Raw genomic sequence first — 18,391 nt, forward strand, 5'->3', positions numbered from 1 at the left:
AACTCACCAAGCTCCCCATAACCTTGTTCACATAGACCACTTCGAGACATCTTACAATCCATACTCCCAAACGGGATCTGCTTGCGTTAATTCCACCGTGCCCTCCGATACCCACGTTCTCCGACTCCTTGGGTGGGAGATACAATGCATTTTGGAGAGAGCCCTCCGCATAAAGGTAACACTGCATCAGCCAACACATCATGATCGTCAGTGCGTCTAGCTTGCTTGAATTTTGTGAAACGACAAGATATGACACGTAGAGGTGCTGAGAGAAAGGTACGTAAGGATTACGATCCTTATTTAGCAAATTATGACGGTCAAGATGCAAAGATGCAGGAGACAATTGAAGAGATGGTTGCGGCTGAGCAATTGGAAGCGTGCAAAACGAACCCACAGCTTTGCATCTGCCGTTTTGAAGCTCGCAGGAAATTGAACTCTTGGGCGAAAAAGAACAATCACGCCTCCATAATCAAGCTCGAAGAAGGTCCAGCATACGATAAACAAGATGATGAGATTGTCGAACTGTTCGCAGGCATCGATGTGGAACCAACAGCTTACCAGCTTTTTACTGGTGACTGGACTGGGAGTGATTCCGGCTTCTTCAGATGAAATGGTCTCGTTGTGTTCGATGTTGAGGCGAGTAGTCAATTATTTGATTCGAATAGTTTATTTACCTCTCTCAAGACTATTTATATCCATTGGCGATCAGATGATAAACGTTAGTCATTTTTACATTCTGACACATGTATATAGATGAACGAACTGGTATGCGATATTGACACACTGTCCATAATGCATGTCGGCGTTTGTCCGTTTTGACGTGCACTGCTGTACTTGATCCCAATTACGTAGCCTCTGCCCAATACAGGACCATTTATCCTCGCCACCTACGCTTCCTCTTGAGCATACACGATCAACTCAATACTTAGTCATATTGAGGAGTATAGCTTCTCAAAACATCTCAACTCGAAGACTATGTGGGATTGGCATCATCTCATTATTGAGTCTCCTTTCAACCTCTTGAAAGATTTGACGGCCCTTGAATTGCGGTACTACGCTCCTCTATGATTCCGCCCAGAGCAGAGTTCAGCGATCGTTCCAGCTCAAAATAGTCTTGCTGCGTCAGCATTGACACAGCATTACATATCTACCCTTTGATCGGTGCAAGAACGTATAAATCTTTCCATTGTCCATTTATATACGGTACACGAAACTACTTCTCGATTCGAAGACGTTGAACTGACTCGATGAACTGCTTATTAGTGCAAAAATGCGGGCTCTATCTATACAACGCTACTGTACACTTGTAAGAAAAGCACCTTCGCTTGGGCATCATCTTGTTTTGTTGGTTACCAAGAAGACTTCTCCACTCATCTACATCCAACGCACATTTTTGTCGATAACGACACCAATCGATACAGATGTCAACATTACCAGGTAGCCATGGATATCCTTCCAGAAGCGAAGAGCCCAGCAGAAACAATCCCGAGATCGAAACATCGATGGCGCATTATACAGTATTTGTCGAGAAACGCACAACGAAAGTTGCCGAGATTCAATCCGAAACCCTCTCAAAATTAGTGAGCGAGGCATATGATAGAGCGAATAGATATAACTATGTTACAGGAGAAGCTAGGGAGCAATATCTATACACGACATTGCCCAATGATATCACCAAGACGTTAACAGAAAGCATGATTCAGAATCTGGAAGTACAAAGACTGACAAGCGAGCTGGACGAATATCATAATGTTTTCTCCAATATGCTGCTAAATGGGACAGAATATTCGCCCAACGTCACGTCAGCTTTGGGCAAGATGTCCGAAAGGTTATCAGCACAGTATTCGATGCTCAAAACCGCTCGTGTTGAAAATGTAAAACAAATGTTACAGAAGATGGACTTTAGCCATTCTACCCAAGATAAATGAGTCCACGAAAAGGAAGCCGTTCTGGTCGAGTCTGTATTGAAATATTTACAGTAGACCAGGACAGGTCGTAGTGCGCACCGAAAAAACTAGGAGAAAGGTAATCACTCGCAGGCAGATACAAGAGGAGAAATTGCTCCGTAATTCATACATATACAAACGAGCTACGTCATGCATTCCTTTTGCCGATGAGTTGGGAGGTTAGACAGTAGTTATTCACAGCAAGTAACAGGATATGTGAACAGGATACTTGCAGAGATAGGCGTCGTCTGCCTTTCTTTCTCACATTACATATCCATCATTATCACTCATTGCCCTTGATTGCCATCTTGTCCATTTCCACCTAATTCATCATTATCACCAAACCACATTCCTGTTAAACCATAACTTCCAATCCCGTTCATTCCATAAGCGAATTCCGCATTGAACCCATTATTCCCGTTGATTCCCGGATTATTGAGCGGTGGTCCATTCCCACCTGTTCCTAGCAAATTTGAATTGGGAGTGTTGGTACCTGTATTACCGAATGGCGGATTGGTATTTGGTAATAACAAGGAATTATCACCAGGTAAACCTAACAAGTAGCCCAAATCCATTGAGTTCTCAAATTGTAAGAATGAATCCATTTCAAAAGTCGATAAGTCATTTTGGGTTGATTCCAGCAAATTAGGTTGGATTGAGTCGGTATGATTATGTGATGATTGTGGCCTACCACAAGAATTGCGGTAAGGAGACTGGTTAGCCTCACCTCTTCAGTAATTCAGCAATAACCAGCTCACCTCTCAATACCTTGTTCACTGCCGTCGCCGTCTCCAGAGGCCCCCATTCTTGCAAGTGGTAACCCTATTCCGCTGATTTCAGCAGCTCTAGCGATATCTCTAATTGTCTTAGCTAGATAAGTGGATACTTTTGTTTCGCTCAGTTCCCCAATCTCAAGCAGATCTATACTCATTTTCAAGTAATATGAAATGACGGATAGATCGATGTTGACTATGGAATGTACCACGGGTGAAGCCTTCGCTATCCGAACTAAGAAGACTGCTGCTTGAGCTAATGTTATTGTGAGATACTAATGGAGAAGGATGATGAATTTAGCTTGAATCACGCTCGAGAGACCTCAGCACAGGAAACAAGGGATGGATAGAGATAAAGTGGCTACTCACATCAGTCGCGAAGCTTAGTGCCAGGTCTGTTTGACTACTTTCGTGATGAGTTTGAATGGTTGACATGGCAGCGTTCAATGCTTTTTTCAGACACTGAGCTACTAATTCATCTTCTTCAGGACCTGATTTTAACGCGAACGAATTTAGACATAAACGCATGTGATCCGCTTGAAGTCGTGCAATACGTGCCGACGATCCGAGATACATAGTATACGGGGAGCCTATGACATGCCCTAGTGAATCAGCTTGAGGGCTTCTGATATATTCCCTAAGTAAGGGGTTTGATCGGAAGCGCAACTCACCACTCCACACCCATAATCTGCTCCATTCATCTAATCTAGCATTTAAATCTTTGAACATATTTCCAACGTTTAGTTCCTTATCATGAAACATATCTGCTCTTTTTGGATCGGCCCATAGCGCGCTTCTTGGATCAGCCAGCATTTCACCCCAATTGATCAGATCTCTTCCAATTTGAGTCAGTTGTACCTGTCCAGCAATATAGACATCGCCATACAATGAGATAGAAGGTGTGGATCCCGGTCTAGGGAGAGCTTGATTCAATCTAATTTGGAGAAATCCTTGTTCATCGACAGTCTCAAATTGAGTTGATTGAGGTCGACCGAAACCCAACGAAAGGAATCCGTCGAAGCTGTTACGAGGCTTATGCGTCAGCGTTACTTGATCTCGCTTACTCGTCGAACATGCATCAAGGGATATATTGTCGTAGATGCCACGAGAAGCACAACTCTCGAACTCACCAAAACCAACATAGCCAAGTTCTCCATTGAGGCATAAACTGTTCCAATCTTTCCCATTCTGATGTACCTGGTCTAGTCAATCTAGCTATCTCTGCAGCTTGACCTAGTAACGTATGTACACCTAATCTTCTGGCTATCCTAGCGGCATGTCCAGTGACAACCCACGAATCAGGACCTCTACCCCCACTTTGTAATCCCCAAGCGGATAACAACAGAACAGCTTGAACATCAGATAAGGCATGTTGCTTTCTGAGAATGGTGTTACTCAGATGAGCTTCAGCAAGATTCGCTAGCCGTGAAGGAATGGCCGGATCAAGCGTAGGCATTGCTCCTGGAGACCGAGACGTGAACTTGATATAAAACCGTGCAGCAACTGCTAAAATTGCTGAGATCAAGAAGGGTGATTGTCGAATCGTGTTGAAAGCATCATCCAAGGCAACATTTACGATCGGCAAGAAAGGGTGACAGTGGTCAATGAAGCTAATAAGCGAGAGATGCAATAGTCAGCTAGGGCTATGATACAGGATGGTTCAAGGGGATATTAACGTACAAAGCAAACAAGATCTCTGCCATCTGTACGTCAACCAGCTCCGTATTGACTGGATCATCTCTGTCATTCATGAACCTCTTTTCATATGTTCCAGGTGGTATCTCATCCCGACTGGGGGGTTGACTTGGCTGCGGAGAATTTCGCCTCGATTGTTCTCGATTGTCCCACACCGAAGGCTAAGCAAAGGAGACTGTTAGTGGACGAGGAGATAACAATTTGTAACACAAGAAAAATGTTTGGGCGTCGATGACTCACTTGATATACCAAAGCCTTGAAAGGAGGTTCAGCAAAGTCTCCCTCTGTCGCAGCTGCTAGCCGTTCCTCTGCTTTTTGACCTTTTCCTTTCCTCTTCTTCACCAGCGGGTCTTTCAGCAAATCTCCACTGACACTACCTGCACTCCCTACTGCATTTGCACTTGCTGGACTTGGACCTGTACCATTTGAGGAAAAACCTGAAGGCGATTGGTTATGGGGTACGAAAGTTGCATTCGGCGAAGAAGTAAATCTGACATGGTTCTGGAACATCACAGGATCATCAGGTGAGGTTGATGTTGTGGGGTTATGGTTCATCGGCAGAGTTGTGACTGGATTCATTCCCACTCTAGGCGGATCCAGTGGTCTCACATGCGTTGGAGGTGGAATACTCTGAGCGTATTGACTTGCATTTTGTGAAGGGTAAGGTGCGCCCGATTCAGTCTGTAGAGTTTCTGATCTTCTTTTGACGGGATCGAAAGTATGTAATAGTTCACCATTCGGATAGCTTGACGATCCACCCATACCATTGCTATTACCACCTGCGAGACCAGCCAGCAGATTGGCAACACTGCTTTCCAATTGTTCTAATCTAGCGTTTGCTTCAGTCGATACACCGCCGTCATTAACGCTTGATCCAGTTCCTCCAGGTCCTCCTAATCCAGGTCTGCCAAAATCGCAAACATTCTTTGATTTCGTACATCTATTACATGGCCATCCACCGATGCATTTCAGTTTCTGTTTCCGACATCGTAAACATGCTTGTGCCGCCCTTCTGGGTCCGGGTTCCCCATCAACATTTTTATCGGATTCTTTCTTAGCTTGACCATGAGCGGATGATGACGAATTCGCTCTAGGTTTTGGTAATCCTCGGTTGTCGATATCACCCTCCATCGCACTTCGTTTCTTGTTACCTGATCGTTCGTCATTCATGGTATAGTGGTTGACTGTTGAGCCGGATTGATTGTACAAAGAGGAAGAGGAAGCCGATTCGGTCCGATTGAGGGGTGGTAATGTATAATCGTATTTAGGTCTATTACTGCTTGCGGTATCAGATGATGGATTATGTTGCCCCAATGCAGAGAAGGATCTATTCGGATCCATCTCGTAGTTCACCGTGACTGATGATCCTGCATGCTATGGTTGGGATGGATGAGATTGTAATTTGATGTGTTGTTTTTGTCTGGATGAACGAGAGAGAGAGAGAGAGAAGGGGCAGGGAGGAGGACGGGCGAGGGGGGGATCACGGGGCTCAAAAGACGAAAGGGGGTCGAAATGTATTGTGGCAAATTCGGCATTTAGCCGACAGTCCCCGAGGACAATGGGGAATGGGGGATAAGACTAGAATGAAGCATATCAATGAATGGAAATGCGTGCGTATGTATCTGAACCCACGTAAGAGCTACAACGGTATGCTCCAACATATCTTAGTGTGGTGGGAAAACTTGGGAACAGAAGGACTAATCGATGATTTCACGTCTAAGAACAATAGTACGGCTTCGTAGGTAGCTCGTGTAAGTAGAAGAATCAAAGAAAGTTCATGACCATTTTTTTTCTATCTTGATCCAAGATAAGACGTGTTTCCCCATCCATACAGCGGGCACACAATTGCCCATAATCAATTTGATCTAGGAATATACTTCGTACACATCAACATTCGTTGACCTTAATTCATAATGTAATTCCAAGTTTTCAGAGATTCGAATAATCACTCAATATCTCAGAAAACCAGCAGAGTCTTCGTGACACAATATACCATAACCGTTCATTTTTTCAAAGCAAAGCATCGCTCAATCGAGTCCTTGTTATTTCCCCACCAGTAAGGCATTACAGCGCCTAATGAGCGGTGTCCGTCAGTCTTCACGACAACGTCATGAACAGGAAGCTCACCTGTAGTACTCAAGAACACGAATATGAACAAAAGGTTGAAATTGAACCCCGTGTCGGCTACAGAAGCAAGGCCGTCAGAGAAAGTTCTACTAGCCGGTACGAGGCATTACAAATACTTACCGGCAGCACCCGTCTTTTTGATACACATGCAATACTGAGTCAGCTTCGTATTTGTTTACAAGCGGGTTTGATCTATTTACTTACGATATAAGCGTATGTGTTCCAGAACTTTCTTCTATACCTAAACAAGAAGAAATTCCAGAATGTTCCGACCAGGAAAGTGGTGAAAGGACCTGTACTCAAATTACCATAGAAAGTAGCTGCTCCCGAGAAGAAGATGGTGGTATTCCAAAGATCGAATTTTGCTTTTGGGAATTTCTTATGTAAAAGCCAGATGATTAATGGGGCGCCTGCTCCAACTCTACATAGCGACACATTAGTTTCGACTTCTGCAGTTCTTTGCCGTTCCAAGTGGTATAGACTTTGGACTCACACAAAGCCATATGTGACTGGTTGGTAAACAGAAGAAGCGAATAGTCTTTTAGGACCGACGAGTGCGTATTGGACTCCAGCAGTATTATAACTTTTGAAATCTTGACCTGTCCATTGACCTGCTGGATCAGGAATCTTGCCGCTAACATAATCGAATTTGGAAGCTAGTACCCAGCGCATCACCCCATAATTGACGGGTAAAGCTAGCATATTTGCCAAGATCTGCGCGCCAATTACCTGTCTTGGTGGTATGTGGAAATAATGACCGATCTGAAGTATACATCAACACTGTGTCCCCATTTGTGCCTAAGAACAATAGGACTAACCTTTTGATCTTCTAGCACTGTTCTAGCATCGTACCACACATTACCAGAAATGATTCGATATGCAAGCTGACCAAGTGGATGACGAGATGATCCTTTTGCATCAATCATGTCTATCGAGAAGGAGTTCATGATTAGTTGACATGATCTCTTCACTTAACACAACTCTGCCACTCACATCCATAGACGAGCTCATTGAAGAAGCCGACCTTCATCGGGAATCCTGACATGGCGTAGACTAAACTCATGGGCAACATAGCAGCAGCGCCGAACCCAAGAGCAACAAAGTACGTCCAAGTTGACATGTATAATTTTTTGGTTACAATGACGGCTAGAAGCATGACGAACGGGATTATTGTAAGAAGGGCCCACTCCCTGCGATGAAAATGTACAATTAGCATGAAACGATAGTAAAGATCGCGAATGACCGGACTTACCACCACTTTAGGCCAGGATACTTGGCAGCGAGAAGACTCAAACGATCAGTATGAGCAGCTTTTTTGGCTCGCCAGGATTTGTATACATGTAAGATGTTGGGACCGAGGAAGAGACCGCACCAAACGAACGATGAGATGTATGAAGCATACCACATGAAGATCTCCCACAGATATTGGGCACCGGAGTAAGCAAGACCAACCTCTTGGTACTGGCCAGCCACTATCAGCCGTTATGATACTACGTTGGATGGATATGACCTACCCTAGTTTCATTGAAAACCTGAGAGCCAGAGGCATCCGTGTATACTGGATTGAACGTTTCAATTCAGCCTTTGTGGGTTTGATGAGCTACTCCTAATTGTTCCTTGACTCACGGAGACTATTGAAAGGATATGCAGTGCCATTTTTCTGGAAAACTCCATTCGACATAATATTGTATGTCGGTGAGCCCCAGAGGTTTCCAAAGTACGCGACAGGAATCAAAATCCAAGTCTACGTTGACCCACAGTATGTGAACAGATGTCGCATGGGCAAAAGGATTACTTACTGTTATGACGAAAGAAACAAAGACAGTCACTTGGACACTATAAGGATAGGTGATCACGGTAGAAGTAATATTCGACCAATCTAGGGTTATGTTGAATAATCCTATACCGCCTCGTCCTGCTCCCAGAAAATTGACTGTATGGTTTTTACTTGCAAACCAACATAAAGGTGCTAAAGCAGCAACGAATGGAAAGATGATTTCAGGGAAGAACTGCCAAATGAACATCCCCAAAAAGATCAACCAGAAAACCTGGCAAAACAGGTGCATCATATCAGTCTAACTTGCACTAGTGAAGATACAGATCTGCGAGAGCTTACTTTCATCTGTTTTCGAGATCGCTCGAGGTGCAAGTCCGATGTCCCTTGTATACTTCGGTACACTGTGACTTGTTGAAGGGATAAAGGGAAGATGAAAGCTGGATCATCGATGAGGATCGGTCGGACCATGGCAGCAAAGGAGAAACCAAGTAAGGATGCGCCCTGGCAGATAGAAAGATCAACGTCAGCTTACTGAAGTGGTCATTCATTGAAGTGGTCATTGAGGAACACTGGTCATCACTCACCCAGCCGAAAAAGAGGGCTATGGCAGGCTCCATGGTGATATTGTAGAACAATGCGGCGTTCGTAGGGAGATAAGCTGAAATACGTTCAAGGCTTGTCAGCCTATAGAACCTGCTTGTAACCTGGAATTGAAGGTATCACTTACTAGCCCATTGACCTTGACTTCCTGCGTTTGCTGCGATTCCGATCTGAACATGGGATACACGACGTGAACGCATAAACGCGTGGGAAAAGAGAGTCAACACTCACGATAACATGCTCTTTGATATTGAATGGGCCGGCATTCAGCGAGAACGAGAATCGTCCCAATGGAACGGTGTAATCAGGTAGGATACGCTCCAGTAGTTTGCCCAGAGGATGCGAGGCTAGAATGACAAAGAACACGGGGAAATGGGCAGTGGTGGTACGGAAACTATTGACATAGGCTATGTCAATGCCGAGATCATTTGAATTTCATGGTATCAACTCACTAGGATATCTGAGAAATCACACTTCCAATGGTACAGAATATAGCCGACAGAAGGACCGCTCGAAATGTCATTACAGGTAATGTGGGATCATCCTCGAAACTAACGGTTTGTCGAACAAGTTCAGGTATATTTTTGAATTCGTCTGAATCCCAATCGTATTTCTCATCCCGGTTTTCAAAATCGTCTATCTGCAATTGAACTGCTTCATCCCCGTAACCTAAAGTCTTTTGATTATCATATGGATCCGGACTAAGATCAAACTTTTCATCCTTTCCGTCACTGTCAGGAGAAGGGAGGGATGCAACCTCATCGCGACGGACAGGATGGATTTCTTCGTCTTGTACTTTGGACATGATGAGTCAAATTTCGGGAACGGACTACCTCAATAGGGGATGAGGAAGGGATTAACGAATAAGGCTATATCTCATGTAGTGCTTCCATCCTCTTATCTATCACAAGTTTGAATCTGAACGCAATCCCTTACTTGCGGCTGACTGCGTGTCAAGCACGCTAAACATCGTGATTTTTCGCCTCTCTTTGACCTGGGACGGTTTGCAAAGCCACAATGAGTATTTGTAATCTCGTGCATACTTTGCGTTTAATCATCCCATAGATTGAAAGTATCTGTAAGTTCAGTCATTTAAACTTTACTGAATTCAAGGGTTTCAGGATCAGTCCACCTTGGGTCGCACGTTGACGTCAATTTTGCTGTCTTATCTCTCGTCGTCCTCCGACATGCTTAAGTCCGGAGGGGCGTACGTATTTAGCTGCCAAGCAAGCAGTGGAAGAGCTGAAAAAACGAAAAAAGACAACGGAAAATCACAGCACGGCTTATCACGCAAAAAGTTGTCAGCTGTCGGATATTACCGATCAGCTGATATCTCTGAGAATGGCGCTAGTTTTGATCGACAACTACGATGAGGACTTCTGACGTGCCAATAAAATGAACAAAGATTATCATGGAGCGACATGTCGACTCGTTTTACTCCCACAAATTAAGTCTCCATAAGATTATTTCGGACTGCTGAGAACCTTAATTGTCTTTTTCCGCGGGCAAGGCGTTTCCTCGGTGATAGCGACGGTACTTCATTACAATACGATTGCATCATCTGACACAATGCTAGAATGCCGATAGAGCTATACTTGTAGTTGCCCGATTCCTGAAGGGTGCTTCGATAGGTTTTCGAGCTAATGAGGTAGCAAATGGTCGATCGACAATCGTATGGGGATTGCGAAAAACCCCTGTGAGGATCATTTTTCATATAGCTTGAGTCTGAGAAATGAGTGGAAAGACACATGAGACCGATGTTGAGGATAGTCCCGGCGTATCACATCAGGCAAAGGTCATGGTCTCCACAATGGCGCCGTTCCTAGTACTGATGAGCGGCCAAACATTGAACTTTTGCTCCGCATCGCATTCGCCATACAAGTCTCGTCCGTCTTCACCGCTTCCATTCCCTTCATGGGCAGCAATGCCTGTCTCAAGAAGTTCCGTCCGAAAGGCATGTCCAGTGCCTGTATCTCTCATGACAATTTGACCTGGAACGAAAATGATTCATCAGAGTATCGTCAAGTCTCTTGTTTAACCGCATGACAAAGAAGACCGAGCGATATTCCGATAATCTTGACCGAAAAGGCCGAGGTTAGTTTGGCAATACATACAACAAAGCTTTCATTGCTCTTTCAATAATCGCGTGAAAGTTGGGGGAGTAGGCACGCCTGATTTCGACTCTGTCAGTACACTGAACAAGACTGAGAATCGGCTCAGACCTACCAGGATCAGCGGGTAGAGTTTCCGTGCTATATCCCAATCTGATCTGTTTCGACTTTGCCCACCATTCTTTTCGATCTTTTTCACCTTGACGCCATTCTTTTAGGTCTATTCTATCAGGGATCGGTACTTCGTCTACCATTCCAAGCATATCAGTGAGTAGACGTGCAGGTTGATTAAGGATACGAAGGTTGTTTCTGAGCAAAACGGATGATTCATGCTCACCTAATTCAACACAACCCCAAGCGCAACATTGTTGTGGTCTTTTCGGTCTCCAAACTAGTCTTTGACCACTATCCGAATCGTATAAGGCGTTTCCGTTGTACATATAATTGATAAATATGTCGCCAATTGGAGATTGAGGAAATTCTTTGAAATGTGCCTAAAAGCAATGGAGTTGAATTAAGTATATATCTTGCCCGCAAACAGGGCATACAATACGAGTATCCACGAACCTGTCTTTTGTCTTCTTGATGATGAACATATAAATGTCCATACGCGTCGTGTAGAGCTTCTTCAGCAATATCTCTGAATTCCCTCATTGGTTCTAACCTTTCACTCCATTTCCCATCGATTTTCATCAGATATCTCTTCCATTTGATGATCTTTCCATGTCCGTATTCTGGAACTCGCTCAGCATCATAGTAATTGGCAAATTCAGCTGGGAACCATAATTTCCTATCAGCGGGATCTTGGTGATGTACCGTGATAGACCTTTCTATCCCATACGAAGTATAACTACGGGTGGTTGGAAGACGTAGAGCACGCGTCATAAGGGCCCGTACCAATGAAGGTGAGAGCGCTTGAGGAGCCTCCTCCCCTCCTCGTAGACTGAATGATTCTGGAAGTAACAGAACGCCAGCCGGTGAAAATTTATGTGGTTGAGATGAGAAAGCCAGTCCATCAAAAGATAATATATTAATTGATGGTTCCCTGATCACGTATGATGAATATGTTCCTTCCGCTTCGATAACAAGAAGAAATATGCCTCAGCCGTAATTGCAAAGTCTGAGGTTATTGCTTAATCCTCAAGTGTACTCACCGATGGAGTTGGGATAGGGTTTCAAACCTCGTTTATCCCATTCTTCGAAACTACTGAAATCTGGATATCCAAGTATCTTTGTTTCTGTTTCTTTTCTATTTCTGATAAACGTCATATGCCCTCTCATGAAAATCAATCGCTTCCCTCCATTGTCGTTCGGCTCAGAGGGCGCGATGATATCGTAGTCTTGCTCAAGCAAGTCGTACGGGACTATCTTGAACTCAATCAGATCATGTCATACAACGCTTAGTTCTCTATGCGAAGATGTTTGCCTAAATCTTCTTAGAGAGGCTCGATATTTTCGGTACTTACACGTCTGGGAGAAACTGTTGATGTCGGGTTCAGTGTAGAACTCTACGCGAGTAAAGGGATACACAGCATGGTTTCATACTTACTCGCCTACGAGAGTGTCAAAGTCCACAAACCCCCAATACGCTGTCTCTGGCTTCACGTATCTTTCAAAAACCCATCCTCTCAACATACGATAATGCGCATGAGGGTCCTAGGTTGAGTGGAAGATTGAGTCAGAGGATGAGATGCGAACATGGATTAAGGACAACGTACCCGGATCCGGCCGTAAGATGTCATATCTGCTAACATAGTTTTTCTCTGCATTCTTGAACAACCGCCCCATTTCTTGCAAAAGTATTCTGTATGTTGTCCCCAGACTTCGTCAATACAGGTCAGTCAACACGCACCACATGTCATCAGGTCAATGATTTATAAAACTAAACTCACATTGTTTCTCTGATAAGCAAACATGCTGATGGGCACGTAACTCTTCTCAGCTTGCGTTAGGATTCATACTTGAAAGTGGAAAGATTAACTTACTTTGATATTCTCCATTCCACGAGTCCATCCTTTTATATCCGAACAACCATTCCTTTGGACAATAAGTAGATCCAATGCGTGAGGTTGTTGACCTATACTTCGGAAGAAATAAGGTAGTAGGCTTGGTCCTATCTTCGCGCCATCAAAGAAAGCTATAAGCGTGATGAGTGGTAATTCATCTTCGAAAGGTATTGCCCCTTTGAACCGCTGAGGCGAGGCCGTAATTGACGAGTAGAGGTAATAAGTTATGCTTGACAAGAGGAGCAGAAGGATGCCTTGAAAAATCCTCCTCCTCTGCAGGTATTTCATCTCCAGACTGTCTGAGATCCTCAATGTTTTGATAGTTAGGATGAGTTTGCCAGTGTTTTAGTTGTTTGAGATAGGACCGACAGCATAACGTGAATTTGTCCCCTTAAGGGTTTTCACATAATAGAATAAAAAAGCGGTACACCGAGCTTTAATCACCCGAAATCCCTTATCATTGACAGTTCAGATCGCCTTGGGACGTGACTTCAATAAAATCTTCGCAAGTTTGCATACGTAAAGCAGTTATAATTCAACTTGAACGGGCGAGTTACCATTTCGCACGTAGTTTCCGTCTCATCTTATCTAGCAGAATAGCGCTGAATCTGAGGTATCTACCGCCGGGATCGCCCTAGGTCATTAAACGATCAAGTGGGCCATATCCTCACCTCCAACAGAAAGAATGAATATATGTCACATACAATAGGAGAATGATTATAGATGATATGACTATGATTACAAACATTATAACTACAATACTCCGTCTAGAATGCAAATATCGAATGTCTGCGACTGTGATCACCTAACATTTCCCTTTATCTTTTCTAATAACAAACCCATCCTAGCACCCATATTCGGTTGTCCTCTTTTCCCTTTCATTCCTCCTGCGTAAGCTGGATCCGGTTTCGGTTTATGGTACTTTGAGAAAGCTTCTTTTTTTAAATCTCTGAATGACTTCTTCGGTTCTCCATTATCATTGGGGGTTGATGCAAGTATAGGTTCAGGTGATAAAGCTCGGACTTTCTTTATTGGGGCCGGGCGCTTTTCATGCGGTGGTCTATCCTTTGTATATTCACTCGAGTTTCTACTTTTACCTTTTTCCCGTAAAGAGGTATTCGATTTTGGTCTATATAGTTTTGATGGACCAGCTTTACTTGAATCATAATCATGACCTCCTGATGTATTTGACGAAGGGGCAGGTCCTGCTCTAGATTCCAATCTTCTTTGTTCATCCTCGGGATCTTTCCTATTTCCCTTCCCCTTGCCAGTCCCTTTTCTTGTATCATCACCAACAACTTCAGGAAGAGGTCGTTCATTCCTCCGCCTTGTTCCGTCGCCTAATCTACCTGAATCCATACCTTCTTCTTTGAGAACTTTGGCATACGACTTCTTCATCTTGGCACGTTGGATCAAGTCTGCTTTTATCTTTTGAGCTATGATCGGTTGATCGAATAAAAGTCAGCTTACTAGCTGAACGTTACCAATAATTCTATAGTGTCCGCATTGACGGTATTGCCAACAGTAGAATGGTAACACTGAAGAAGACGGTGTACATACCTTTACCCATATAGGCATCTTTGGGTGCTCTAGAAGGCTTGACTTGAAATCCACCTTTCTTACCGCCTCCAACATTACCTCCTGATCTAGGTTTGGGATTGAATTTTGGTTTGGCAGTTTTACCTGCTTCTTTTTGCTTTTTTGTCACTCGCGGCATGATGAAGAATCTTGTAGCAGACTGAATGGATATACCGAGAGGGAGAGCGAGTCGATATTCTTTCCTAATAAGCTTATACAGGTGCTTAACCAGACTGAAAAAGGTGACAATCTCGAAAACATTTCAGAAATCAAACAATCGTAAAATCATTCTTGTGAGCTGTGAATTCAATGGGCAAAGAAGTGCCACATTGCGAGATAACTCCGAAATGCCGCATTCTGGTGTTAATGCCACTGTAGTTTGTGTTTTTTGCCACTGAACAACTCTCCATTCTTGAACACATATTGATATCTTTTGATACTTTATTCTCCTTCACAATACTCACCACTCAGTCCCATCCCTCCCTCTTTCCAAGAAGAAGAACGACGAGCTCGAGACACGAGTGATCAGTAATTACACAAGCAAAACTACATATTCGATTGAATGAGCACTACAGGTGAGATTCTTCTTCTCGTGGGAGTTGGGAAAAATGATGTGATATCATGCTGACAGATCACAACATCTTCTCCTTGCTTGCCTTTGCCAATACACATCTTATCTCGACTGCAATCATTATGAAATCACCACTACTCCCATCCGTACCTTTCCTCATTGTCGAAAACACAACGCAATCGCTACAGCTTCAACCAAAGTGGACGCCACTACCAAGAAATCAAAGGCCCCAGCCTCTTCTGGGGTCGAAAATCTCGGACCCGCATTTGGTGAGTAGAACCTCTTTTGCGAATGTCATCTCGAGAGGCGCGATTTGTGGCCAAATGAGGATTTCTTTTGGGCGTGTGCTTTGATGGTCGCGGATGGTCGCGTGAGAAGTTTTGTGGGATAAGATCAACTTTGAAAAATGGACACGTCTTGCGACTAGAAGTCGCTTCAGCCTATGACATTGTTCTAGTCTCGGATGGATGTCTGCATCATGACAATTGGAACTGATTGGTTTTATGTCCATACAGACCCTTTCGCTCCTGTCGATGATACCCCTTCAGTTGAAAAGACCGTAGGAAGCAAAAATGACAAGATTCATATCCGTGAGTGTTTTCCCAATTCATATAATTAATCCTTGAGCTAAACAGTATGAGTAGGTCTCCAACAACGAAATGGTCGAAAGACTCTCACTACAGTCCAGGGAATTCCCAAGAAATTCGACCACACCAAGATCCTTAAAGCGATGAAGAAAGAATTCGCATGTAATGGAACTGTAGTCAAACCTGATGAAGCTGGTGAAGATGATTCACCAGCGCCAACTGGAGTTAAACCTAACTTAGGTGATGTTCTTCAATTACAAGGTGATCAAAGAACAGTAGTTAGGCAATTCCTCATAGATGCTGGTATTGTCGCTCAGAAAGAAGCTAAAGATTCTATCGTTGTGTACGTATTCCTGACACTTTCCGACACTCATGGCTAGGAGAGTAACTGACTTTCATGTTTTTATCATAGCCACGGTTACTAAGCTCATCGCTTGACACCGAACGCCATCTCACGATATGAGGATCCAAAGAGCCTCTCTGTCATATCTCTCTATATCCAAATTCACATTGTAGTGTAACTACTTCATAGCTTTATCGTATATATCGTCTATAACGCATGAATCGTCTCTTTGTTACGGGGCCATTCCCTCATCAAGTGAGGCTGCGTCCACCAAATGGTCACTCATAGTAATGATGCATGTTTGACTAGTAGTACATGATGTGTTTGCTCATGTGGATCAGATCTATAATTCGTGATTTGGTGAAATTAGAAGTATACAACAACATAAAAAAGTAGCAACGCGAACGAGTCTCAATCAGCTTCTTCCAAAGCGTGCATCTGATTATTTGAACAAACTATCAGCACGGTTTTATATGAAGTAGGTAGGATGTGACTTACCTTGAACTCTAAAATACCAGAATGACCACCTACTGGCACACCTTCGCCTAAAGGCATCATGATTTGAACGCATAAAAATCCACTTTTCTCGATTTGTAAGCATATCTTTACTGACTGATGTAATGCTCGATGAAGTAGAGTGAAGTGTGATGAGTGGTAGCTGAAGATGAATGTCGATGTTAGTAAATGGTCACAAGATCCACCGGTCCAAGCCCAAAATGGACTGAATTAGCGTGGGGGATACAGAGCGTGTACAAATCTACATCCAGCCAGATATGATTTCGTCCCTTCCTATAGTCACCATACCTATTTAAGAGTGGACATGATGATCCTTCTTTGAAAATCTGAAACACCCCTCTCTCACTTAGATGTATTGAGCTGACTCACCTGAATTTGACTTTCTCTTGACAATCGAACTTATCCAATACTTCCTTATCATTTGGATAATCTAACTCTGTGATACCGAAATCGCCTTCTGCGAGAATCTTGAATTGACCCACTTCCGCTCGGTGTCTATGTCTTCCATTTGACGATATAGTTGCTTCCGGCTGCACTTGTGGAACAGGTTCTTTAGGTGGAGTAGCCAACAGAGTTATTCTAGTACACGAAGGTGGTAAATCGAATAAAGCATCTCGAAACCATTCTGATTTCATGATCAGGTATAGTGCCCTGGCGCAGTGTCATCAGCATGATCTCAGATAATCACAATGAACAGTAGCTGATACTCACATGTCGTCCTGATCGAATTGTGCGTTCATCAGTTCCTCGGGTTCTAGTGTTCTCAGTTCGCAAGTGGTAGTAGGCCCCCTCATGTCATCAGTCCTATTATAGTCCCGACAGAATTCAGCATACTATCTAGACCTGCATTCCCTCGTCTTGACGTTCTTCTCAGGAGCTGAGATCAAAACACAATCTATAATGTGTCGAAAAACAAACTCACAACAAGACGTTCAAGTCGTGACCTTCACCTTCCCATTTCATGACCATTCCCGTTCGTTTCTCTTTTCCTTTCCTCCCATTGCCAGAGTATTCATCAGCTTCTTCTTCACCTCCACCAGCTTCACCCTCCCCTGCCCATCTTCTTTTCGACCTCCCTGCTGAATTACCAGTAGTAGCAGAGGCAGCACCTGCATTGCCAAAGATGTTAAGGCATTGCAGTAAGGCATCGAGGGAGATCTCGAATGTAGCTGGATTAGAAGGTGGATTGTAGACGAAAGAGGTGAACAGATTTGTAGGAACCCATGCTATTGCTATTTTGAGATATGATACATTCAGATTAGTATCATTCAAAGATCTCACGTACTTTTTCAATCGCAATGCGTAGAGGAACAGAGCTTGAAATAAATCGATGAAACTTACCACATAAAGTTCTTACTTCTTCAACGGTAACAGCGAAACCAGCATCAGTGATTTCCATCACAGCATTCTTTGCTATTAAATCAGCTTCCTTCTGCTAGTTTGCCCTATCGACTCGGAGACAACACTCACATGCTTCAGGCCTATGCCCCGAAGGAGCCGAGCGAATGGTCTAACGTCATTGGTCTCGGCGAGCAAGACCTGTGCCCATTCGATATCCACTGTCAGGACGTCGTATCTGCAATACGTGCGTGAGACTCACAGGTGAATTCTGATTCGCCATTCTTCAGCTTCCCTTCGAAGCTGCTCGACTATCGGGTAGCGTAAAGAAGAGGACAGACAGATGAAGGAATGGAGGAAAAAAGAAATAAAAAGTGAGGAATGTCTTCATTTCAAAATGTTGACTGGACCGCACCGGACGCG

At 43.7% G+C, this 18,391-nt stretch overlaps 7 protein-coding genes across 7 annotated transcripts; 2 read left to right on the plus strand and 5 right to left on the minus strand.

Moving 5' to 3' along the window:
- Positions 1–1,421: 1,421 nt before the first annotated feature.
- On the plus strand, positions 1,422–1,928 carry IL334_004401 (uncharacterized protein; the record flags this gene model as incomplete). The annotated part of the gene is made up of 1 exon (XM_062936119.1): positions 1,422–1,928. One exon carries the CDS (start codon positions 1,422–1,424, stop codon positions 1,926–1,928), a length of 507 nt encoding a protein of 168 aa, XP_062792170.1.
- A 305-nt stretch (positions 1,929–2,233) lies between these two features.
- On the minus strand, positions 2,234–5,755 carry IL334_004402 (uncharacterized protein; the record flags this gene model as incomplete). Its single annotated transcript, XM_062936120.1, has 7 exons — positions 2,234–2,633; positions 2,705–2,994; positions 3,089–3,309; positions 3,391–3,740; positions 3,850–4,329; positions 4,400–4,575; positions 4,655–5,755. The coding sequence occupies 7 exons, from the start codon at positions 5,753–5,755 to the stop codon at positions 2,234–2,236; spliced, it is 3,018 nt and encodes a 1,005-aa protein (XP_062792171.1).
- Positions 5,756–6,416: 661 nt separating this feature from the next.
- Positions 6,417–9,723, minus strand: IL334_004403 (OPT family small oligopeptide transporter; the record flags this gene model as incomplete). Its single annotated transcript, XM_062936121.1, has 16 exons — positions 6,417–6,487; positions 6,542–6,598; positions 6,662–6,674; positions 6,746–6,962; positions 7,035–7,303; positions 7,360–7,469; positions 7,535–7,731; positions 7,794–8,002; positions 8,056–8,099; positions 8,168–8,285; positions 8,341–8,589; positions 8,658–8,819; positions 8,903–8,976; positions 9,046–9,088; positions 9,150–9,312; positions 9,371–9,723. 16 exons carry the CDS (start codon positions 9,721–9,723, stop codon positions 6,417–6,419), a joined length of 2,349 nt encoding a protein of 782 aa, XP_062792172.1.
- Positions 9,724–11,042: 1,319 nt separating this feature from the next.
- IL334_004404 (uncharacterized protein) lies at positions 11,043–13,323 on the minus strand (the record flags this gene model as incomplete). Its single annotated transcript, XM_062936122.1, has 10 exons — positions 11,043–11,089; positions 11,145–11,276; positions 11,367–11,523; positions 11,597–12,105; positions 12,184–12,393; positions 12,496–12,509; positions 12,579–12,685; positions 12,748–12,851; positions 12,922–12,946; positions 13,015–13,323. 10 exons carry the CDS (start codon positions 13,321–13,323, stop codon positions 11,043–11,045), a joined length of 1,614 nt encoding a protein of 537 aa, XP_062792173.1.
- Positions 13,324–13,836: 513 nt separating this feature from the next.
- On the minus strand, positions 13,837–14,752 carry IL334_004405 (uncharacterized protein; the record flags this gene model as incomplete). The annotated part of the gene is made up of 2 exons (XM_062936123.1): positions 13,837–14,471; positions 14,596–14,752. The coding sequence occupies 2 exons, from the start codon at positions 14,750–14,752 to the stop codon at positions 13,837–13,839; spliced, it is 792 nt and encodes a 263-aa protein (XP_062792174.1).
- A 423-nt stretch (positions 14,753–15,175) lies between these two features.
- On the plus strand, positions 15,176–16,196 carry IL334_004406 (translation initiation factor SUI1; the record flags this gene model as incomplete). Its single annotated transcript, XM_062936124.1, has 5 exons — positions 15,176–15,188; positions 15,373–15,453; positions 15,700–15,774; positions 15,829–16,114; positions 16,184–16,196. 5 exons carry the CDS (start codon positions 15,176–15,178, stop codon positions 16,194–16,196), a joined length of 468 nt encoding a protein of 155 aa, XP_062792175.1.
- Positions 16,197–16,525: 329 nt separating this feature from the next.
- Positions 16,526–18,251, minus strand: IL334_004407 (uncharacterized protein; the record flags this gene model as incomplete). The annotated part of the gene is made up of 8 exons (XM_062936125.1): positions 16,526–16,552; positions 16,613–16,772; positions 17,000–17,281; positions 17,342–17,434; positions 17,553–17,862; positions 17,972–18,038; positions 18,101–18,169; positions 18,231–18,251. 8 exons carry the CDS (start codon positions 18,249–18,251, stop codon positions 16,526–16,528), a joined length of 1,029 nt encoding a protein of 342 aa, XP_062792176.1.
- Between the last annotated feature and the right edge of the window lie 140 nt (positions 18,252–18,391).

The sequence above is a fragment of the Kwoniella shivajii genome, chromosome 5, assembly GCF_035658355.1.
Source record: "Kwoniella shivajii chromosome 5, complete sequence".
NCBI classification, from domain to species: Eukaryota; Fungi; Basidiomycota; class Tremellomycetes; order Tremellales; family Cryptococcaceae; genus Kwoniella; species Kwoniella shivajii.